This window comes from Canis lupus, chromosome 5 (genome assembly GCF_011100685.1).
Source record: "Canis lupus familiaris isolate Mischka breed German Shepherd chromosome 5, alternate assembly UU_Cfam_GSD_1.0, whole genome shotgun sequence".
Taxonomy (NCBI): domain Eukaryota; kingdom Metazoa; phylum Chordata; class Mammalia; order Carnivora; family Canidae; genus Canis; species Canis lupus.
This window is the reverse complement of record NC_049226.1, coordinates 65,700,775-65,720,780: the sequence shown is the minus strand read 5'-3', so window position 1 is coordinate 65,720,780 and position 20,006 is coordinate 65,700,775. Positions and strand designations below refer to the sequence as shown.

The 20,006-nt window shown below is 45.1% G+C and overlaps 1 protein-coding gene across 8 annotated transcripts in view; it reads left to right on the top strand.

Moving 5' to 3' along the window:
- Positions 1-20,006, top strand: part of BANP (BTG3 associated nuclear protein) — a 104,914-nt gene that overhangs the window by 20,043 nt on the left and 64,865 nt on the right. For 7 of the 8 annotated variants that reach the window (XM_038538083.1, XM_038538082.1, XM_038538081.1 and 4 more), the window contains exons 2-4: positions 5,748-5,886; positions 9,985-10,076; positions 10,996-11,195. In XM_038538083.1, coding sequence (XP_038394011.1) covers positions 5,817-5,886; positions 9,985-10,076; positions 10,996-11,195 — 362 coding nt within the window. In that variant the 5' untranslated portion in view covers positions 5,748-5,816. Of the gene's footprint in view, positions 1-678; positions 755-5,747; positions 5,887-9,984; positions 10,077-10,995; positions 11,196-20,006 lie in introns of all 8 variants that reach the window. The other variant, XM_038538079.1, reaches the window with a different exon arrangement.

The window sequence follows — 20,006 nt, the reverse complement described above, 5'->3', positions numbered from 1 at the left end:
GTGCCACACTTAAGGTTAAGGCTGGCTGCATGTGACAGGTTCCAGAATATGCTGTTTTAGAGCAGGTGGTTGGTTATTTTCCGATGAGGGAAGTTTGAGGCTGGTAGTCCTGGGACATGTGGCAGCTTCCGTCTTGTTCTTTGCTCTGCTCTTCTAGTTCTTTCTGTCCCACCCTCATCTCTGGAGTCCAGCAGCAGGAGGACAAGTGGGAGGGCCGTGGCCACATGCCAGCTGCCCTGTAAAGAGGTGTCCTGGAAGCTGCCATGCACCATGTCTGCACTTAAATCCCATCGGCGAGAACTGGTCACTTGAGTACAGCATGCTGCAGGAGTAGCTGGGGTAGGGGGTGGGGGGTGTCTGCCTGGTGGCCTCATGTCCCAGGAAATGAGGACTCTTACCCCGAGCATCAGGAGAACAGCTTCTGGGATAGGCAGCTATGGTTGGTGTGGGTGAAGCTCTGAAACTTGGCAGAATTTTGTCTCTCTGTGCTTTTTTTCTTTTTTTTTTTTCCTGGAAAAGAGCTCATAGCGTTTTGTTTTGTTTTAGATTTTGAAAGCAGTCTGCGACCTGAAAACGTTTAAATCCACCCCTCAAAGGTTGGGTGGGTGGTATTATCTCACTGAGGTCTTACTGCCTACATTAAGCGATTCACTGTGTCCTTTAACTGTCTTCGCTTAGGTTCTTGATTTGGACAAAGGAAGACCGAGTTTATGGCATGAGGAGCTCTTAGAGGTCATCTTCAGAGGACACAGAGGTAGCACAACACCTGTTTCTTCACATCTGACAGGCTCCCATGTCCGCTCTGCCCACTAGATCTCCCTCCCACGGATGAGCACAGGCAGCAGCGTTCAGAACTCTACTCTGCAATTGAGGCGGGAATGGGGAATCCCTAGCAGTTTATGCCCATATGTTTAGATGACCAATATTTTTTTCTTCTTTTTTTTCAAGTAGGCTCCACACTTGGTGTGGGGCTCGAACTCATAACCCTGAGATCAAGACCCGAGCTGAGATCGAGCAGGATGCTTAACTGACTGAGCCATCCATGTGCCCCTATTTGACCATTTTTAAAAAGTGCTTTTTATTTCTAAAAAGGTGATAAATGCACAGGATAAAAATGCAGATATTATAAAAAGGTGAAAAGGGAAAAATAATTTCCTGTCCCTTGTATGTCCCAGGAATAGTCTGTGCATACTTAGCCTATGTCTTTAAGAAAAAAGCATGCTATACACTTCTGCCCTGCTTATGTTCACGTAATTCCACGTCTTGGGAGGTGTTTCTTAGAGGCATCCGCCTAGTTCTTACACACAACTGCTTGGTGTGTCCATTGTGTGTGCCTTGTTTTAAAAACTCCCTGTTGATGGACACATAGTCCACAGTCCCTCTTTTGCATCTAAAGCAATGCCTCCATTGTTACGGGTTCTGTGGGTCTGCAGATCTCTGCACGTGGATATGAATGTGGGTGCTGGAAGGATTCCTGAGTGGTATGTGGGGTCTAGGCCATGGCCATTGGCATCGTAATTGCCCTCGCCTGCTGCCCTGGAAGGAGCCATACCCATCTACGTTGGCCCTGGAAACATTGGAGCGCGCCCACCCCTCACCCTCCTGGGACACACAGTGGTGCTCCCCTGTCTGATGGTGGAAGATGATGTCTTGTTTAACTTTGCAGTTTATAAATTGCGTGAAGGGTTGAGTTCTCGTGTTCAAAAGCCTTGTGCCTTCTTTTTTCTGTAAATTCCCTCTCATTTTATATGCTCATTTTTCATTAGGTTTATTGGTTCCATTTCTTGCAAAGTCACTCCTTCGTTTCTTAGTGGCAATACTTCCATGCAGAGATGCTTCTTACCATGGGACTGTTTTCTCTGTGGCACAGTTTAGGTAGAAAGCAGGATAAGTGTCCAATTCTTTGTTTTTATCATCAATGTTAATAGTTAATGACTGGGTTCATAGCACCTTCCGAGGGTGACCTTCTGTGTTGTTAGTAGCATGAGGTCATGAACTTAAAAATAGTTTTTTGAGCCCACTGACATGGGTAACCTTGTTGATGGTCAGTGTTTCTTTCCTCTTTGGCGAGGAGGAGCTGCTTCATGTTGACTCTGCGCCCTCTGCGACGACCCCAATGTCTGTCATAGCTTCCTTACCTCTGGCCTGGCCAGGTGTTCCAGGCTCACTCTGCGTCATCCTTGTCCCAGACCTGGACTCAGTAGTCCTGGAAGCCCGGATTTCTTCTGGTGAAAAGTGGTATTTAAGCATCACAGTGTGGGCTCTCGGGACACACATTGCTCCTGATTCGACCACTGTTTCTTTGCCTTTTTGGTGAATTCTTTCTTTTTAGAGAATTAGAGTGCGTGTGCAGACATACAGCACATTTGTTCGTACTTGCGACCCAATGCACAGCCCCAGGGTGTTGTCTGACCTCTGGGTCCGCTTTCCTGGTTCCCAAGGAGTCAAAGAATGATAGAGTTGGAATATCCCGGAAGTCCTTATCTGCACATAGGGTGTTCTCAGGAAGGAATTCCAATGCCACCAGTCAGTGTGATCACAGAAGGTTGTTGGTATTTATTTTGTGTACATTCTTCCAATTTTTCTCCCCATTTTAAACAGTTAAAATTATATGTATATCAATGGGCATAGAACTCTTGTGTACAGTGCTTTTCCTTTATATTCTTCACTTAGTTCTGCTTGTGAGTCTGTAATTCTTGCCACTAACCAGTTCTTATGTTGTCTCTTCAAGTGATTTTGGTTTTCTAAGGTTTGTTTTCTCGCAGTTTTTTCAGGAAGGGTTTATGGAATACCCTCCTGAGTACTAGATGTTGATAAATGTTTGTTGCCTTTACACTTGAAAGTCATTTTGTCTGGATATAAAATTCTTGCCTCATGTTTCTTAGAGTATCTTAGATATGTTAGTCTATTTTTTTGTTGTTGTAGTTTGATAATTAATTTTTCCCCCTACTTTAAGTCACCTGGTCTTTTAGCTTGGATGTGTAAAGAAATTTCTCTCTTTTCTCTCAATAATGTTTTCATTAGAATGTATCTTGGGATTGGGTATCCGTCTTCACCTCCCCCCCGCCCCAAGTTTGTGATGTGTCTCTTTCGTAAGTAGTTTCAGAGTTTCCCCCTTCCAGGGAGTTGCCTTGACTCACACTCTTGGGCACTCTGTGTCCTTGGGTTTTGCCCTGCTTTTCCCTCCTAGAGCCGCCGCCTCCACATCCACTGGGCCATCTTTGCCCACTGTTTGTGCTCCTCTTTCTTGAACTATTTTCTTTCATCCTTATTCTTAAAGTTTTCCTCCACTTCTCATTTCCTGTGCCTGGTTCCTTTTGGTTTCCTTCATCTCTGACCCTCTTGGGTTCTATCCCTGCACTTTTGTACTTTGTAATGCTGGCTTAGGGTTCACCGTGAACCTTGTCCCTCAAAGCATGCTTTCATGGTCTTTAGTAGCATTATTTTCCTCTTTATTCTCTTTTAAAATATATTATCTTTGCATGAGATTGGACTTCAGTGTTTTCTGTTGTTCATTTTCATGTGGAATTACTTTTCCTGAATATTTAGAAGGCAAGCATGATTTAGAATAGTTTTTTCTAATTTCATTGTTCTAGAGCTCTATATCCTATTGATTTTAGAAAGTTTTAAAATGCAGCAGTTTATTTTCTGAGCTCTCCTAGCTTTGATTTTCTCCCCCATCCCCCATCCCCCCCCCCCCCCCCCTTTTTAAAGTAGGCTCTACACCTAACATGGGGCTTGAACTTACAACACTGAGATCAAGAGTCACATGCTATACCAGCTGAACCAGCCAGGTGCCCCTTTCTCTCCCACCTTTCATTTCATTCCCACCAATCAGACTTTCATTTTCCTCTCACTTTTCCCTGTCCTATACATCTGGTATTCTATTCCTAGTCATTTCTTTTTAGTGTATTTAGCCTAGAAGGGAGGATAATTAGCTCTGAGAGTTCCTGGGGCCCAGACTATTCTAGGCCTTCTGGATGCTTCTGCAAAGGCCTTTGCAGTTTTCTGCCCTTGGACTCTGCTCACCTCCTGGTTGCAGCTGCTGTCATCAGGTGGACCGATTGCTTCTTTCTGCTTTCTGCTTCATCCCTGCTTCCACCACAGTGATCTTGTAGCTCTCAGTGGTTTATCCCAACTTGCTGGTATTTTGGGGCTCATTAGGAACACCTCATCACTCAATCTTGTTGTGGATGTTGACCTGGAGTTTGTTCTTACTATCCTAGTTGCTCATATGTTTTTATGGGTGGGGGCGTTGGGGAGGGTTGGAAACCTACGGCACTCTGTCCTGGTGCCTGGGGAGGCCTCCTTTCCCTTCCCCATAGTGTGTCATCAGTTTCTCCTTTGTTGAGGACCGTTGGTGCTTGAGTACTTCATTCAGTGTTGTGTCAGGTGTATTAGCTGTGAATAAAAATGCCTTTGCGATCTTATATTTGATCGTGCATTTATGTAAAAATGTTACACATACTCTGTAAAGGAAGGTTTAACGTAGGAGCTTAACATATGAGTTCCTCCTTTTACAAATTTTGTCTCTAAGAAGTTCTATAAATTTTAAATCTGGTTGAAGGAGAAGAGCCACACTATTTAAAGGATATAAGAATGTGTGTGACACCTCCAAATTTAACTTCATGCCTCTTGGACTTACTTATTAAAAGGAGATGTCATTAGGCCCCTAGTTGAAAGTAGGTGATCTGAAAGTTAATTTGACTCCTCCTGCCCCACAGGAATGGTGACTGGGGGCTGTGAGCACTTCAGCGGTGAGAGGAACTGTGCCACAGAATGGAGGCCATTGCCCCTGCCCCCAAAGAACATGGAGCCAGGTTGTGGAAAGATCAATAAATGGTTTATTTTAAAAATATTTATTTACAAATAATTAAAACATAAAGTATAATATGTGAAAATATTATGGTGACATTGATCCTAAAGATCTCCAGGACATCCTGTTTTTAAGTAGTATGTTTAGATCTGTGTATAGATAGCCCATATCTGGCATAACGTGAACTCATTTTTGTTTTGGAAGATAAGGTCCTTCTTGACCTAATCAAAGTGTTTCAGGAGCAAGAAGAAAGGAACTGCCTGTTCCAGATATGGTTTTTGGCTCAGGGATGACGGCTCAAACCCCTGCCCTAGAGGGTGACAGGACAGCAGTGCTCCCAGGGCCATGGTTGTGAGGTGGTGCTGTGGTTTGGGTCTGCTCTGGAAGCCAGAGGAAAGCAAAACAGAGGCACTTAGTTGGGCGGGGGGGGCACTTTGAGTAGCAGAAAGGGAATATGGGAGCACCCTTGGAGAGGAAGGGTCCACTCAGGTAAAATCCAGGAAGTGGGGGTGTGTGTTCCAGTTGGAGAACAGCAGTGGGCATGCAGTAGTCCTCCCGGGTGCGATACAGGTTGATGATGGGCAAGTGTACTTCTGCGGAAGGCAGGGGCCCACTGAGACTACCAGCATGGGGATGGCCTGGTCAGGCCATCATAAGAAGCTGGCTTGGGAGGTAGCGTAGGGAGTGGACCAAGGAAGTGGGAGACGATCAGGAAGGGGCTGGTCTAGTGGGCAAAGATGGAGACAGTGAGCAGGGTTTGCGAACTGCTTCTGGCTTCTCAGAGAACACTGCCATGTGGTGGTCTGAAGCCAGGAGAGCCCTGTATTAAACCTTGCGCAGCACCTGACGTGCTCTGAGATACACCTGCTTAGTAGTTTGTCTCATGTCCCAGGTCACGATCGTGATCTCCCTGTTTGTCTTGATTTTGTAGGTGGCAGAAACCCAGTCCTCCGTGAATCTGATTCCTGCCCCCTCACCGGCCACTCTCTTCTCTCTCTGGATGATGTCAGAACAGGATCTGGCGGATGTGGTGCAGATTGCTGTGGAAGACCTGAGTCCTGGTCACCCAGGTACGGCGCTGTGGGACAGTAGGTGAATTCTTATACTCTCTTCTTCACAAATCCAGAAGCACTTCCAGAAATTTTCTTTCCTTTAAAAGTAAAGCAAGAGAAGAAGTGATACATGTGCTAGGCATGGAGGGTGGACATATCAGCACCGCATCCATCCATCCTGAGGGGCAGCCCTCCAGCACCCGCCTGCAGCAGTCCTGTGACACTCAGGCTTCCACAGCTTTCCTCCTTACAGCTTCCTGCCTTTACAATCCATTTCTGTAATGCACATTAGAAACCTTGCTTTGTTGGTGTGGACAAATCTGCCTCAGGTGTAGCCCAACCGCTGGACCTCTTTCCCATACACACCATTTACCTTGTGTGCACTGTTTTCCCTCCCTGTATGCCCTGCAGCAGAGAGCCTTGCTGGGATCTCTTGGCAAATATTTTTGTAGGGTAAGTTCCCAGAAGTAGAATTGCTCTGTATGTTCAAAATTTTGATAAGACACTGACAGATTTCCCAGAAATGTTTATTGATTCTTTCATTGACTGTGTGTGAGAACAACTTTATTCCTGTACTTTTGTTAAGGCTGGTAATTTTTCTTAATAATGCTAACAGCACACATCTACTTTGAAACTTTAAATATTTGTTTTGAGAAGACTCTTTATAAAAGAAACTGTAAAATTGAGGAATTCAATCTATGAAAAAGCTTTGTCTATACATTTATTTTAGAAGATTTCTTTGTAAATTTCTTTTTCTTTCTTCTCTTTTTTAATGTTTGAGGTGAGAAGTGCACACAACAAAATCACTGGGTCTTACAGTTGCCTGGTTATTATTTTTGGAATAGTAGGATTGAAATGCTGACTTTTTTTTCCCCACAGAAAAGAGGATTTAGAAATCTTGTAAGAAAGTAGGAAGATGTGTATCTTTTATGATCTGTTTGATATATTAACTGAAAAAAATTCATTTGAAAAATAAGAGAAAAAACTTCATTTGGAACTTAGTTGTAGTCTGGAAGGGAGAGAAGTGTAAATGATTTTAGAATTAAACGAGCGGTCACAAAGAAATAGAGGCACTCCTTCAGAAATGCTGTGCCTTTTTCCTTATTTTGCCTCTACTTTGTTTATAAGAACTGCTGTCACCTATTGGCTGGTGAGATCAAGAGCCTGTCAAGTCATTGGACAAAGTTAGGGCCTGTGAGTGTAGCTGTGTGACCAGTCTTTGTGAAAGCTGACCAATTTGTTGAGAGTGAGAACTTGCAGCCTTGGCCTCATTAGCACCATGCCTTAGATGCCATTGAGATAAATACATACATACATACATACATACATGCATACATAAGAGAACCACTATCACTGCCCATAAAAATTTAAAAAATAACTTCATATTTTGGTAGGTGAATGACTGTTCCTTTAGAAAACATACACTGAGATGTTATAAAATAAAAATGTTTCAATTACATAAATTTTAAACCTTTTTAGAACAATTAGAATTCTGGACTGTTAACTTTCTGAATAAATTGTTTCTCTGGAGATTATAGTTCAAATAAGGCTTAGAAAAACCATTTCTAACCTTGGTTTTGTCCAGTCTGTGTTCCTTACATAACTGGGGACTATAGTTTATTGACTGTTTGATGAGACCATTATGTGCATGGCTCTCTGAGGCCTTCGTACACAGAAAGCTTCCAATACCTGGTCCAGAAGAGCTTGCGCACACCCAGCAAATACCATGGTGCATACATGTGTTTGCCTTCAGAGTGGGCTTAAGATGGAGATGATTTTGTCCTTCATTTCTAAAATACAGACTTCTAAAATTTAGAAGTAGTTAAACAAGTAGGAGAAATAAAAGTGTCCCATGATCCTAGCAGTAGAACTGCTTATTGACATGGACATCTACTTTTTTTCTGATTTCCACTTAAAACAAAGATGTGTAGGTTTCTCTGCATCTGCACATCCTCCCCATGTAGCTGCACTCTCTTAACCTATCTAGCATGGATGTAGGTTTGCAGACTTTATCAGGCCTGGCCTTCTAGTTGATTGGTCTGGCTTTAAAACGAACATTGAGTTCTTTTATCTAATTCTAAAAGTAATGTGTGCAAAATTATAAAAAGCAATGCAGGCAATGTGTGTAAATATAGCAAAGGATGAAGAGGGAAGTATATTTGCAACTGTACCACCCATAGAAGGTTGTTGCTGGAACGCTGGCATGTCCTCCTCCATCATCCGCCGTGGACACACTTCCTTTGACACGTCGCTCTGCTGCCCTTTGCTTAAAGCTGGAAGTACTTCATGCTGCTGCAGGTCATCTTTTCCATAATTATAGGAACTAGCTGTGTGGCTCTGGACAAGTTGCTGAACCTCACTGGACTTGCTTCCTATTCAGCAAATTAAAAGAACTGGAATAATGACTGCCAGGATCTCTGTCTTCCAGTCCTGGGACAGTTCACCAGTTTCCAATGGTAGTAAATAGATGAAAGTTTTTGAGAACTTGTGTTTTGCTAACCACAAACACTTGTAGGCATGGATTTTTCCTTTTACTTAATTAAATGGGCATTGATTTCCACACATTTCTGTGGAGGTGGTTGAGCATTCCCTGCTGCCCATGACCCACAGTGTGTGACGCCAAACCTTTTGGTAGGCAGGGTAATTCTTGTTTTGTTGGTCCTTGGCTTGTTTCTGCAGATATAGATAATTTACCTCTAGGAAATCAGTTTACAGCTCTTATCTAGGATGCATGAAGGGTTTGTGTTTGAGCCACAGGACTAATCATCATCTTTAAATTTTGGGGTTTTGTGATGAGTCATCTAGTACGTACAGGCTTTAAGGCATTGGCACAAAACAAATCGAGATTCTGATTTGGAACCTCAGTGTGCACAACCTGTCAACCTGTAATGCTTTGATCGAGGTGGGGACAGGGCACCTGGCTCTCCCTGAAGCTTCCCTCAACAGATAAGGAGGAGAGATGTGGACAGCTTTGTGTGAAGGGGGCAGGGGAGAGGCATTGTGCCACAGCTGGGATCACAGTGGGAGCTGGTTTGAGTTCTAGCATCCACACGGGGCTGCAGGGAAGGTGACTCAGTCTCCCTGAGTGGAGGTGGCTGGGCATTTGATGGTTCTGGGAGGGCTGTGGAGGAGCAGGGATGTGCTCAGACAGCATTGTCTGAGCAAGGCAGATGGTGGTACCTGTCACAGCCAGTCTGTCCTGCTTGACTGTAATGTGGGGTGCACTTGAAAGGTGGGATGAATGATGCCCCAAAGTGTATGTGCGCACTGGCTTATTCCCATGAATGCCATGGCAAACATGCTTCTGCTCATGTTCCACATGTACACTGGTATGGTCCCACTCACCAGTACTCACTCTGTAGAATACATTCCCAAACTCGTATGACCATCAGAAAGTGAGTTGAAGCCACTAAGCAGGAGGGCCAAGTGACAGATGTCCACGTGTGGCAGTGCAGGATGAAGGAGAAATACTCTGTGCAGTGGACACTGACAACTCCAGGCAAGGAGAGGACAAGGGAAAATACTGCAGTGATGTGGGAAGGTCCTCATGGTAATCCCTGAGGACAAATGCTGAATGGGACATTCTGTCCACAACTGCAAGTCTGTTTCTGGGTTGGCGATCTGGGGCCAAGGTTCAGGAATGGAGAGAAGTGTGGTTCACAGAGATGATGTGATTGTGGACAGTTCTGGTGTTTGTGTTTATCTTTGGTGCTGTGCTTGTAGTGAACTTGGGATAGAGGGGAGGGGGCCGGCCCTGACCGTGGGTGGAACCACTGTGGGGGGGCAGGAGCTGGGCGAAGCAGCACCCTGGCAGGGAGTGCTTGCCGTATGGCCATGTCACGTCTGAGCCTAGGAAGGTGATATGCACACTGTGGGTTTGATTTTCAAATGAGGTAGCCAATGGACAGGCCTTGAACTGAAGAGAAGGCCTCACTGTTCTTGGGTTTTGTGAAGCTGGAAGCCCTGGGGCAGAGGCGCTGGCTCCTGTGTGCGGAGTCTCAGAGTGGCAGGAGCTAGGACAGAGTCTGGTGCCTGGGGATGGGAGGCTGAGCCACGTGGGTGCAGGGTGGCGGCAGCCGCAGTGCTCACACTTGCTGTGTCTGCGTCGGTTTGCAGTCGTGCTAGAGAACCATGTGGTGGCAGACGACGACGAGCCGGCCCTGAAGCGCCAGCGCCTGGAGATCAACTGCCAGGACCCCTCCATCAAGGTGAGAGCTGCCAGGGCTGCCCGCACCCTTGTACCTGGGGCCCCACAGAGGGTGGTCCCCCGACCCGGAGGGGTTTCCCACATGGCCCTCTCAGAGTTGGTGAAGACGGGACTTCCCTGTGCCTTTGCAGCTCTGTGGTGAGGAATCCACTTGGGCTGGGGGCCACTGCTATCACAGGGCTGTGATCAACCCATGGCTGCCCCATGCGGTGGGCTGGCCAAGACACAAGCATGTTGGTTCTTGAGAAGCTCAGTTGGCTACACGTGCACTCACGGCTCCCACAGCCCCGCTCCCTGTCCCCACACCCCCCAAGGTGTCTGCTACGGGCATTCCTCCCCTTCCCCCCCCCCAAAGTTGAGGGTGGGAGAGAAGAGGACAAGCAAATTCCCATTTGTTGAGCATTGCCCAGGCTGTGGCCAGCTGTGAGGACCAGTGCGAGGCATTCCTGGGTGCAGGTGTGGGTGCGTGGCTGGTTGGCTCAGCCTGGAGGTGGGGGCCGGGGGTGGGGGTGGCTGTGACTGTCACAGGAAACAAGGGGCTCTCCAGGCTGAGGGTGGGCTGCCAGGGACCTTGCTGGGAGGAAGCAGGGGAGAAAGTGGGCCAGTGCAGAGTACCTGAGCCCTCAGAGTGGCAGCTGGAGATGGCGTGCTGGCCACTGGGTGGCAGGCTTGCCGTGCACAAGTGGCACCCTGAACTACTGTTGTGTGTTCTGCTGTGGGCTGGGCTCCCGCCTGGGGATGGTGTTCCACAGTGACCCTGGCTCAGTGGGAGCGCCTGTCCTGGTCTCTGCGCGTGCTTCTGCTGAAACAAAGGAGCCAAAATGCAGGGCCACTTCTGTTGCTGTAGATGCATTTGGAATTGGGCAGTCACCCTGCAATCACAGCATCCCTTCTGAGCAGTTTCTTTTTTCCATTTGCAGTCATTCCTGTACTCCATTAACCAGACAATCTGCTTACGGTTGGATAGTATCGAAGCCAAGCTGCAGGCTCTGGAGGCTACTTGCAAATCATTAGAAGAGAAACTGGACCTGGTCACGAACAAGCAGCACAGCCCCATCCAGGTCCCCATGGTGGCAGGCTCGCCACTCGGTGCGACCCAGACGTGCAACAAAGTGCGATGGTAAGAGTGGTATGGAGGGCGGGCCTCCTGCTCACCAGGCTTCCCGGCCTGGCCTGGCCGCTGGAGTCGCCTTGCATGTGGCTCTGTGGCTCTGAGTTTAGTTAGCCGCAACCTTGACACGTGACACCCAGCCCGACTGCCTTGAAGTCGTTCCCGTGGTTTCTGTTGGGCAGAAGCCACCTAATGCATCTTCTCTCTGGAACTGAGCTATCAGGTCTTTGAAGATGTGCATCTCTCTCTTTTTTTTCTGTTCTGCATGGCTTGTGTACACATAGGTAGTGTTTATCAATTTTATTGGAGATACCAGATTTTCCATTTATAGCAGTAGTTTTTATTGTGCCTTTAAAAAAACCCTTTAGAATCTCATGTCAGTGATGGGTGTAGTAGTCTCTGTACTGTTTGAGTAGAGACTTGATAAGAATTTACTTAGATGAAGGGGTTCCTCAGAGTGTTCATGTATCGGCCTGTTCACGTATCGTTCGTCCTTGGGACCTGTGAGGTGCTGGCGCTCCTGACGTGAGCTCTGTCAGTCTTGGTATCCTTCTCTTCTCCCACAGCTGGCTCCTAAGAAGTCCTGTCTATGGTGGTGGCAGAATTTGTCTTTGTAGTTGATGAGAGCTTGAAGCATTTTTGCTGACAGGCCCCTTCTGTCCTGGCCTTGCTGCAGTGTCTGCAGAGTCTACCCTGTTCCAATGCTCCAGAGTCAGGAGCAGCATTAGGGGCCTGGTGGACTTTTTCAGGGGGATGTGGGGGTGGAGGAGGGGTTCCTGGTGTGCTTTGGGGATGCCACATGCTTCACTTTCATGGTAGCCACCTGTCCTGGTTTGTCTGGGACAGCTGTGGATGACACCTGCTGTGTGGGTATAACTAGCAGTGTCTCCAAGGACTCCGGAGTGTCCTCATGTGTTTGCCACACTGCATGGCCCCACACCTCCTCTCTGGGCCTGAGGGAAGAGGGGATAGTCCACGGTGTTGCTCTGAGACAGGCCTCTGGCCCTGTGTGTCTGCCAGCAGACATTTGTTGAACTTGCTCTCTGCAGGCAGGGACACTCAACCCTATCAGAACCAGCATCTTCCATACAGAATAGTTTTTCTGTGATGCCTTCTTACCCTAAAATATGATGTTTAGAAAATATTTTTAATGGAAAAATGAGCATAATGTCTTAGGTGTAATGTGAAGAGAAATAAAAGGGTAGAAGGTATAATAAAATAATATGTGTTTTTGACTTGTAAACTATTGGGTGAAGTACATAAGGAGGCAGTGAGTAGGCCAGATGCCCAAACCTCGTATGTGGAGCTGTAGTGACAGGGAGAGCTGTTGTGCTTGACCACACAATGCTGGGAACTCAGGTACCAGGTAGAAATGGAATCTTACAAAGTGATGAGCAATGCTTGAATGAAGTTCCAAATAATGCAAAATGTAATTTTTTCTACACTTGAATTCCTGGAAAATTTGTTATAGTAGAACTATCCAAAAGTATTTTGTGTATAAACATTGAATAGAGTAAGATTTTAGGCTCAGAAAGTTGTTAACAATCCTGTTTTTCCTCATATGAGCATCTGGGACATTTGAAGTTTGTGCAGCAAGACTTTTTGTTAGATGAGACTCTGTCATGTGCTGAAGGATATTTTAATCTTCTTGGCCCACACTCACTAAATCCCAGTAGTGTCTCGTAAATGTGATGACCAGTGTGTTGCACTGGATTTCAGAGCCCCCGGCCCACCCCACCCCCAGAACCTCTCTTGGGAACTGCTACTCTGAGGAGTGAGAAGGGAAAGAACGACCTGCAGCTTCCATCTCATAGGCACGAAGCTGGTGTGTGTGGACGATGGTCTCCTTAGTTTGTCACTTTCTTACCTGTGCTTGAAAGAGCTACTCTTCATGATTTGGGAGACATGTAGACAAAGTACATCCATCCACATCCCGCTGTTGAATATTTGTGACAGTTCCAGCAGGGTCACGTGGACGAGTTCAAGGTCTGAAGAGTGCTGTTGCAGGTGTGGTTTGGACCTGGCAAGCACCTTCTTTTGGGATTCCTTCTGTGTCCAGAGCAGGGCCCCCATATTCTTGGGAGAACAGGCCTCTTCGTGCCACACAGGCTGCCCTGGTCTGAAGCCTTGGGGTGACCTGGGCTAGGTCACATAGTTTTATCAACTGTCCATTTCCACTTTCCTCATCTTGAAAAACAGGACAAGATGAAGGTGACCTAGGCCTGCCTTCGGGCTCTTTTGGCCTCTCCTATAGTTTAAAGGATGCAGCTAATGGGTGGGGGAGGAAGCGGCCCTGCTTCTTTTGGGCTTGTGCCTCTAGACTGGTGTGCCATATTCCTCTGGGCTTTGGGTTGTCTGATGACGGAGTGGCTCACTTGGATAAAGGCATTTCCAGGCTGCAGGAAGCAACCGGCTTTTTCGGCTCTCTTCAGCATTTTTGTGATTGCAGGGCTAGTGGGGACACCCCATCAGTAGAAATTCCACTGTGCTTCCTGCTGCCAGCTATGGCTTAGACCTGCTATGGTGTTCTCCGTGTAAGATTTCATGGAGTAACAAGAGGTAGAGTAAAAGGAAAGTTTTCAGATACTGACTCAGATGTCTAATCTCGTCAATCCATTGTCAATTAGGTTTTCTACCTTTAAAGAATTGTCCTGGTGACAAAATCAAACCATCATAGAATGCATTTACTATGTCTTGGCACAAGGTCTCAATATCGTTAGTGAAATGATTACATACAGAAACTGACAGGAGAGTGATAAAAGGGACGACAGTCCCTTCTCTGTTCTCTCCAAGGCATGGTTTTAAATAGGATGTATACATATGATCTTTAAAGAAATGAGAGTTGCAAACTGCTAACATAAAATTTTGGGGAGAATAGATAAGAATTTAATCCCAGTATATCAGTGAAGAAATGTATAGTTTAATTAGCAAGTTACTCATTTGTGAACACAGAAATCATTGAAAATTGTATGTATCAAGTGTGGATGGTGAGTGGGACAAAGAGGGAAGTTTCCAAAACAAACTAAAAATCACTTAACATTCTGAGTAATGAAGTACTTTTACCAAATACTTATTTGGCCTCAGGTATTTAAGATAAAAATTAGAGGTATATAAGTTCTGGATAATTTTATGTGCAAACCATATGCTTTTAAGAAGAACTTAAGATCCCTTAGGCCCATTTGTATTTGTTGTGCATGATTGGTGGGGAGTCTGAGTATAATTGCGGCAGACAGATGGAGGTATGGTAGAGGTTTCTTCAGGTACAAAAGATTCTGGGTAGTACATGAGAAGCTGTCCCCTCAAACAGTTGCCCATCCATTCAGTGAGGCTGCCTGTGGCCCAGGTCAGCCCCGACACCCCGGTGTGCAGCTCAGGCCCTCCACACTCCAAGACCCACTCACTGCTGGTGTCTGCTGACTGCAGGCCCACACAGGACTGACCTCTTAACTCTAAGAGTTCCTTACATCTCCTTACTCCCTGGAACACAGAAGGCAACAGAATGCAGCCAACCTCACCTGCCATCTAGGATCCAGATTTTCCGATTCTGCACCTGAATGAGATTTACCATATAAATTCAAGAAAAAGCAGTGAAATAAAGAAAATATTTTTCTTTGATGCTAAAGCTTACTCATTGTACTACAAATGTCTGTGAGGGTGTTTGGAGGGGTTCCATGCAAGGATGATGCCCTCCCTGGGGGAGAAGGAGATGGACTTGGATCATTGCAGGTAGATGCTTTAGTTCCTTGAAGGGGCACCACAGATTCGGATTTTGCATAACCTCCAAGGCTTGACCTCTGAGGCTGCCTTCACGCTGGTGCTGAAAGTGGCAGATGGCTGGAGAGCCCCATCACGAGCTGTGCAGTCCCTGTACGGAGGCTCATCCTCTCAGGGACTTTTCTGTCTTACAGTGTGGACTGGAGGGATCAGGTGTATGGACAGGGATGCTTACATAGATGGGTATAGAAATTCCTCCTTGGCACTTCTTTGAAGCTAGACACAGCTATTGGAAGAGAGTGTAGTGAGCAGGACATGGCTGAGTGTGGCTCTGCCCCTGTGGATGGCTGCTCGAAGGCTGGCAGGACTGTGCCAAGCAGTGCCCAGCTCACGGGACAGGGTACCTGCTTGTCCAGCGGTGTCTTGTAGGGATGGGTCAGACAGCAACACAGACCTGGGTGTTCCAGGTTTGTTTTCATTAATGGATGTACTGACTAATTAGAAAAATGCTTGTGTTTCTTACTTTGTGTGTTTCTTTTAAAAGCAGAATGTTTTTATATTTTTGTGTACAGATGGTTTATTTTTATTGAGATGTAATTGCCCTACAACAGTTTATTTTTAAAAACTTAATTTTTTTTTTTAGAGTTTTAGTGTGTTTCTACAATTTTATTTATTTATTTTTAAAGATTTTATTTGTTAGAGAGAGACACATAGAGAGAGCATGAGCAGGGGTTGGGGCAGAGGGAGAGGGAGAAGCAGGCTCCCCGTTGAGCAGGGACCCCGACGTGGGGCTTGATCCCAGGACCCTGAAATTATGACCTGAGCTGAAGGCAGATACTTAACCAGCTGAGCCACCCAGGCACCTCTGTTTCTACAGTTTTAAAACAGTTGCGGTAAGTCCGTGGACTCTTTATAATACTCAGACATAAAAGTGGTTTCTCTTCAAAATCATCTTTTCCTTTAGAGAGCTATGTCATACAAGACATATGGAGGAGGAAAATTGTTTTATTTTCCTTTAGGCTGATTACCCACAGAGAACTGAAACATTTGATCAAGAATTATTTAAATTCCCTCTGCTCTGCTGGTTGCTGGGTCTTTATTTCCCAGAGGACCTTTTGTTTTCAGTGTTGATGGATATTTGTGGAAAGTCGCTTGGGGCCCTTGTGGCTTGTGGGTAGAGGGGGTCCCCTTCTGAACATGCTTCTCTCGCGTGTTGGGGCACTAGCAGACATCTGTGTTCAGAGTGTCTCTACTCTGGGCCGTTGACCTTTCTAATCAGCAGGGTAGCATTTAGTAGGTTTGGGAATGTGACAAACTCCAGATGAGGCTGTTTGAATCGTGAAGAAATGGTTTGGTCTCAGCCATGATGAACTTGTTTACAAATTTTGAATTTTTGACGTTTCTACTTAATTTCTATACATAGGTTTCTCTTTCCCACTACCTATACAGCTGCACACTCGTAGTGACCTAATCACGATACCTGTGCGTGACAGGGCTAAATATGAGCCAAGGAAAACACACAGCTTATGCACATATGATTTGTGGAATCCTTAGCATAGTCTGATGACTCAGATACAATCTGATAACCAAAGCAGATAAGAAACACACGGCCAAACGTTTTCATAGATCATGCCTGTTCTCAGGATTTGGAGTACTTCTCTAGTGTTAGAATGACTCATACCTCATTGATTGGGGTCTGTGGATCAATGTGGAGAGAATTGCCACCTTACCACCATGGTGTCTTCTCCTTACACAAGTGTCTAATGTCTCGGTTTTAGTGTGCAGCTCTTACTCCTATCTTGTTAAATTTTTCTCTAAGTACACCCTAATTGTAGATGCTGTTGTTGATGGTACTGTATTTTATCTTATTTTATTTATTTTTTTAAGATTTATTTATTTATTTATTTATTTATTTATTTATTTATTTATTTATTGAGATGCAGGGTGGGGGGGCAGAGACAAAGGCAGAGGGAGAAGCAGGCTCCATGCAGAGAGCCTGATGTGGGACTCGAGCCAGGGTCTCCAGGATCATGCCCCGGGCTGCAGGCGGCGCTAAACCGCTGCGCCACCGGGGCTGCCCGATGGTACTGTATTTTAAATCCCAGTTTTCAGTTGTTTATTGTTAGCATTTAGGCGTACAGTAGGTTTTTGACGACCGACCTTTATCCTGTACTGTTTCTAAATTCACTTGTTATGTAGCTTTTATGTGGAATTTAAAAGCAAGTGGAATGTATGTGGTCATACTTTTTTTTTTTTTTTTTTTTACATAAAGAAAGTTTTATTTCTCATCAGATTTCCCTACCCTTTCTTACTTTACTTTGGTGGCTAGGATCTCCCATTTCAGTGCATACTTTTTTGTATTTTTACCTTATTTCTGATCTTTGCATGAAAGCATCCAATCTTTCACCATTAAGTGTGGTGTTAGCTGTAAATCTTTTGTTCTTTATCTGATTGAAGAAATCCTATTCTTGATATCATGGTTTTTTTTTTTTTTTTTTTTTTTTTTTTTAAATCGTGAGCAGGCATTGAATTTTCACGTACTCTTTATCTCCTTGAGACTGTCGTGTGGCTTTTCTTCTTGGTTATATTGTTAGAGTGAGTTACACTGCATTTCTGTCACAATAGGCCTGATGGTCATAGTGTATATTATGCTTTTTATGTATTTTTGGATTGATTTGCTAATATGTAGTTAAGGGTTTTTGCATCTCCCTTTATATAGGGGATGTTAGTCTGTTGTTTGTTTTTCTTGAACTGTCTTTGTTGCCAGTGGTAGCGGGAGGGGTGGGAGGAGAGAGAAAGAGAGAGGATCCCAAGCAGACTCCATACCCAGTGAGGAGCCTGACATGGGGCTGGATCCTGGGACCCTGAGATCACGACCTGAACAGAAATCAGGAGTCAGACACTCAACCAACTTCACAACTCAGGTGCCCCTGAAAATGTTTCTATAGGATGTTTTATTTTTTCCTTAAATGTTTGATCCACTTTGCCAGAGATTTATGAATTCAGTTTTTTTTTTTTAAATGTGGAACTTGAGTCAGTATTGTTTAATTTGTATTCTTGTGGGATTTTTTTTTTCATCTAAATTCTGGAATTTACTAGCATAATGCTTTTCATAGTGTCATCGTGTTGTGGGTAGGTCCACAGGACATTTAGTTGCCCTGTGTCCTTGGGCTCCTCTGGTCTACGATGGTCTTATAGACTTTCCTGGTTGTTATAACTGTGAGGAGTGCTGGTCAGGTCTTTTGTAGAATGTCCCTTGATTGGGATTCATCTGGTGCTTTTCTCATGATTGGACTGGGATTGTGGGGTTTGAGAGGATGACCTCAGAGGTGATGTGCCTCTTTGATTACACCTCACTGAGGGCACATGCTGTCCCCATGACCAGCCTCTGTTGCCCTATGTCAGTGGGCTGAGGTGACAGTCTTCAGATTTCTCTGCTGTCAAGTTCCACCCACTGCCATCCCGTGCTCTTGGGAAGGACATCATGAGCTCAGCCCCAGCTTTGGTGGCAGGGTGGTGGTGGTGGTGGTGTCATGCTCTACCTCCTGGATATATTGTTGTGCTTCTGCACAGGAGATTTGTCTCTTCTTCCCCTTTTATTGATTGAACCATTTACTTATGTATATCAGTGTTGACTCAGGGATATTTATTGTATACTTTGGGTTAGAATCCAATACTCCTATATTTTGTTGCTCAGATGTACCAGCTTTGGCCATTGGGAGTGCTCTTAGGTGGCCCCTTTGTCCTTTGACATGCCCCTCCCCCATCATTTTGGGGTTTTTGTTTGTCTTGAGTACTTCCTTCCTTCCTAGTGCCATAAGATGCTCCAGGCTCAGTTTGCATGCTCCCTGTACCAGCCCTAGAGTCTGTCATTTCTTCTTTATTGGAAGATGGCATTAGAGGCCAGGGTCTGGGTGCTAGGTCTCACTGCTGTGGTCACCTGCAACCCCACGCCCTCTATGTGGTTACAGAGTACCTGCTCCACCCAGGAGTCCCTCTTGTCATTCAGTTTTTCCCTTCCTACTTTTTTTCTTTGGTAGTCATTTCTGTAGCTCCTTGCAAGGGAGAAGAAAGAATATGCATTCCTAACCAAGGTGCTCTTCTGATTTGGGACTGTGAGCGTGCATCCAGAGGATTTTGTCACCATATAGCATGACTTCTTTGGGATTAGAACTCGACCCCTCCAGGGTCTATCTGCTCCAGAATCTTCTCTCTTAAGCTGCTAGTGGTTGAAATTTGTTGTGTTTGGCTATCCCCACTTCTCTGTTGCACTTGGTTATTTTGGGGGATTTGGTTTTTTACTGTATCTTGCTCATCTCATTAGATATTGAAAATAATTTTTTGAAGTAAATTTTTAATGCTAATTTATCCTTATCCCCAAGAATATTGTTTTGAGTCCTGTTTTTTTTATGACTTTAATCTTTAACCTGCAAAGAATGGAACTAAACCCTGTAAAACAAATTTCAGTGAGTATTTCATTTGAATGCTTGGTGTATATGTTGGGGGCACGAGCTGCTCTGATATGGGATCCTCTGAATCTGTGGGATGACAGTTGCAGGTTGGCACATCCTGTTTCTAGAAGTGGAGCCTTGCTCCCGTTTACCTCCCATCCGTGAACACCTGTCTCGGGGCTCTGTTTGCTTCGTGGGGACCTGGGAATGTAGCCTGACTGCATCGTGGCTCCCAGGAATGGAACCACCCTATGTGGAAGGTAGGGGAGTAGCCCTCTTGCCTCTCTGGGGCTTAGAGACCTCAGTTACTGTGTAAGTAAGGGTTGCTCCCCTGGTGAATAGTTCAGTGTTTGTAAGGACAATGCACTGCACATAGTATGTTTTATTATGACTCAGATTCCTTTTTTTTTTTTTTTTGGCAAAATATAACTCTATTGAAAAAACTAAACAACAATATCCAACTTTATGTAAAAAGTATTTACAATATATGAGCTTTTTAAAAATATAAATTAAGTTAAATTAATTAACATAGTGTGTTATGAGTTTCTTTTTTGGGGGGGGACGACATCTCCTTTATTATTATTTTTTGTATATTTTTTTATTGGAGTTTGATTTGCCAACATACAGTATAACACCCAGTGCTCATTCTGTCAAG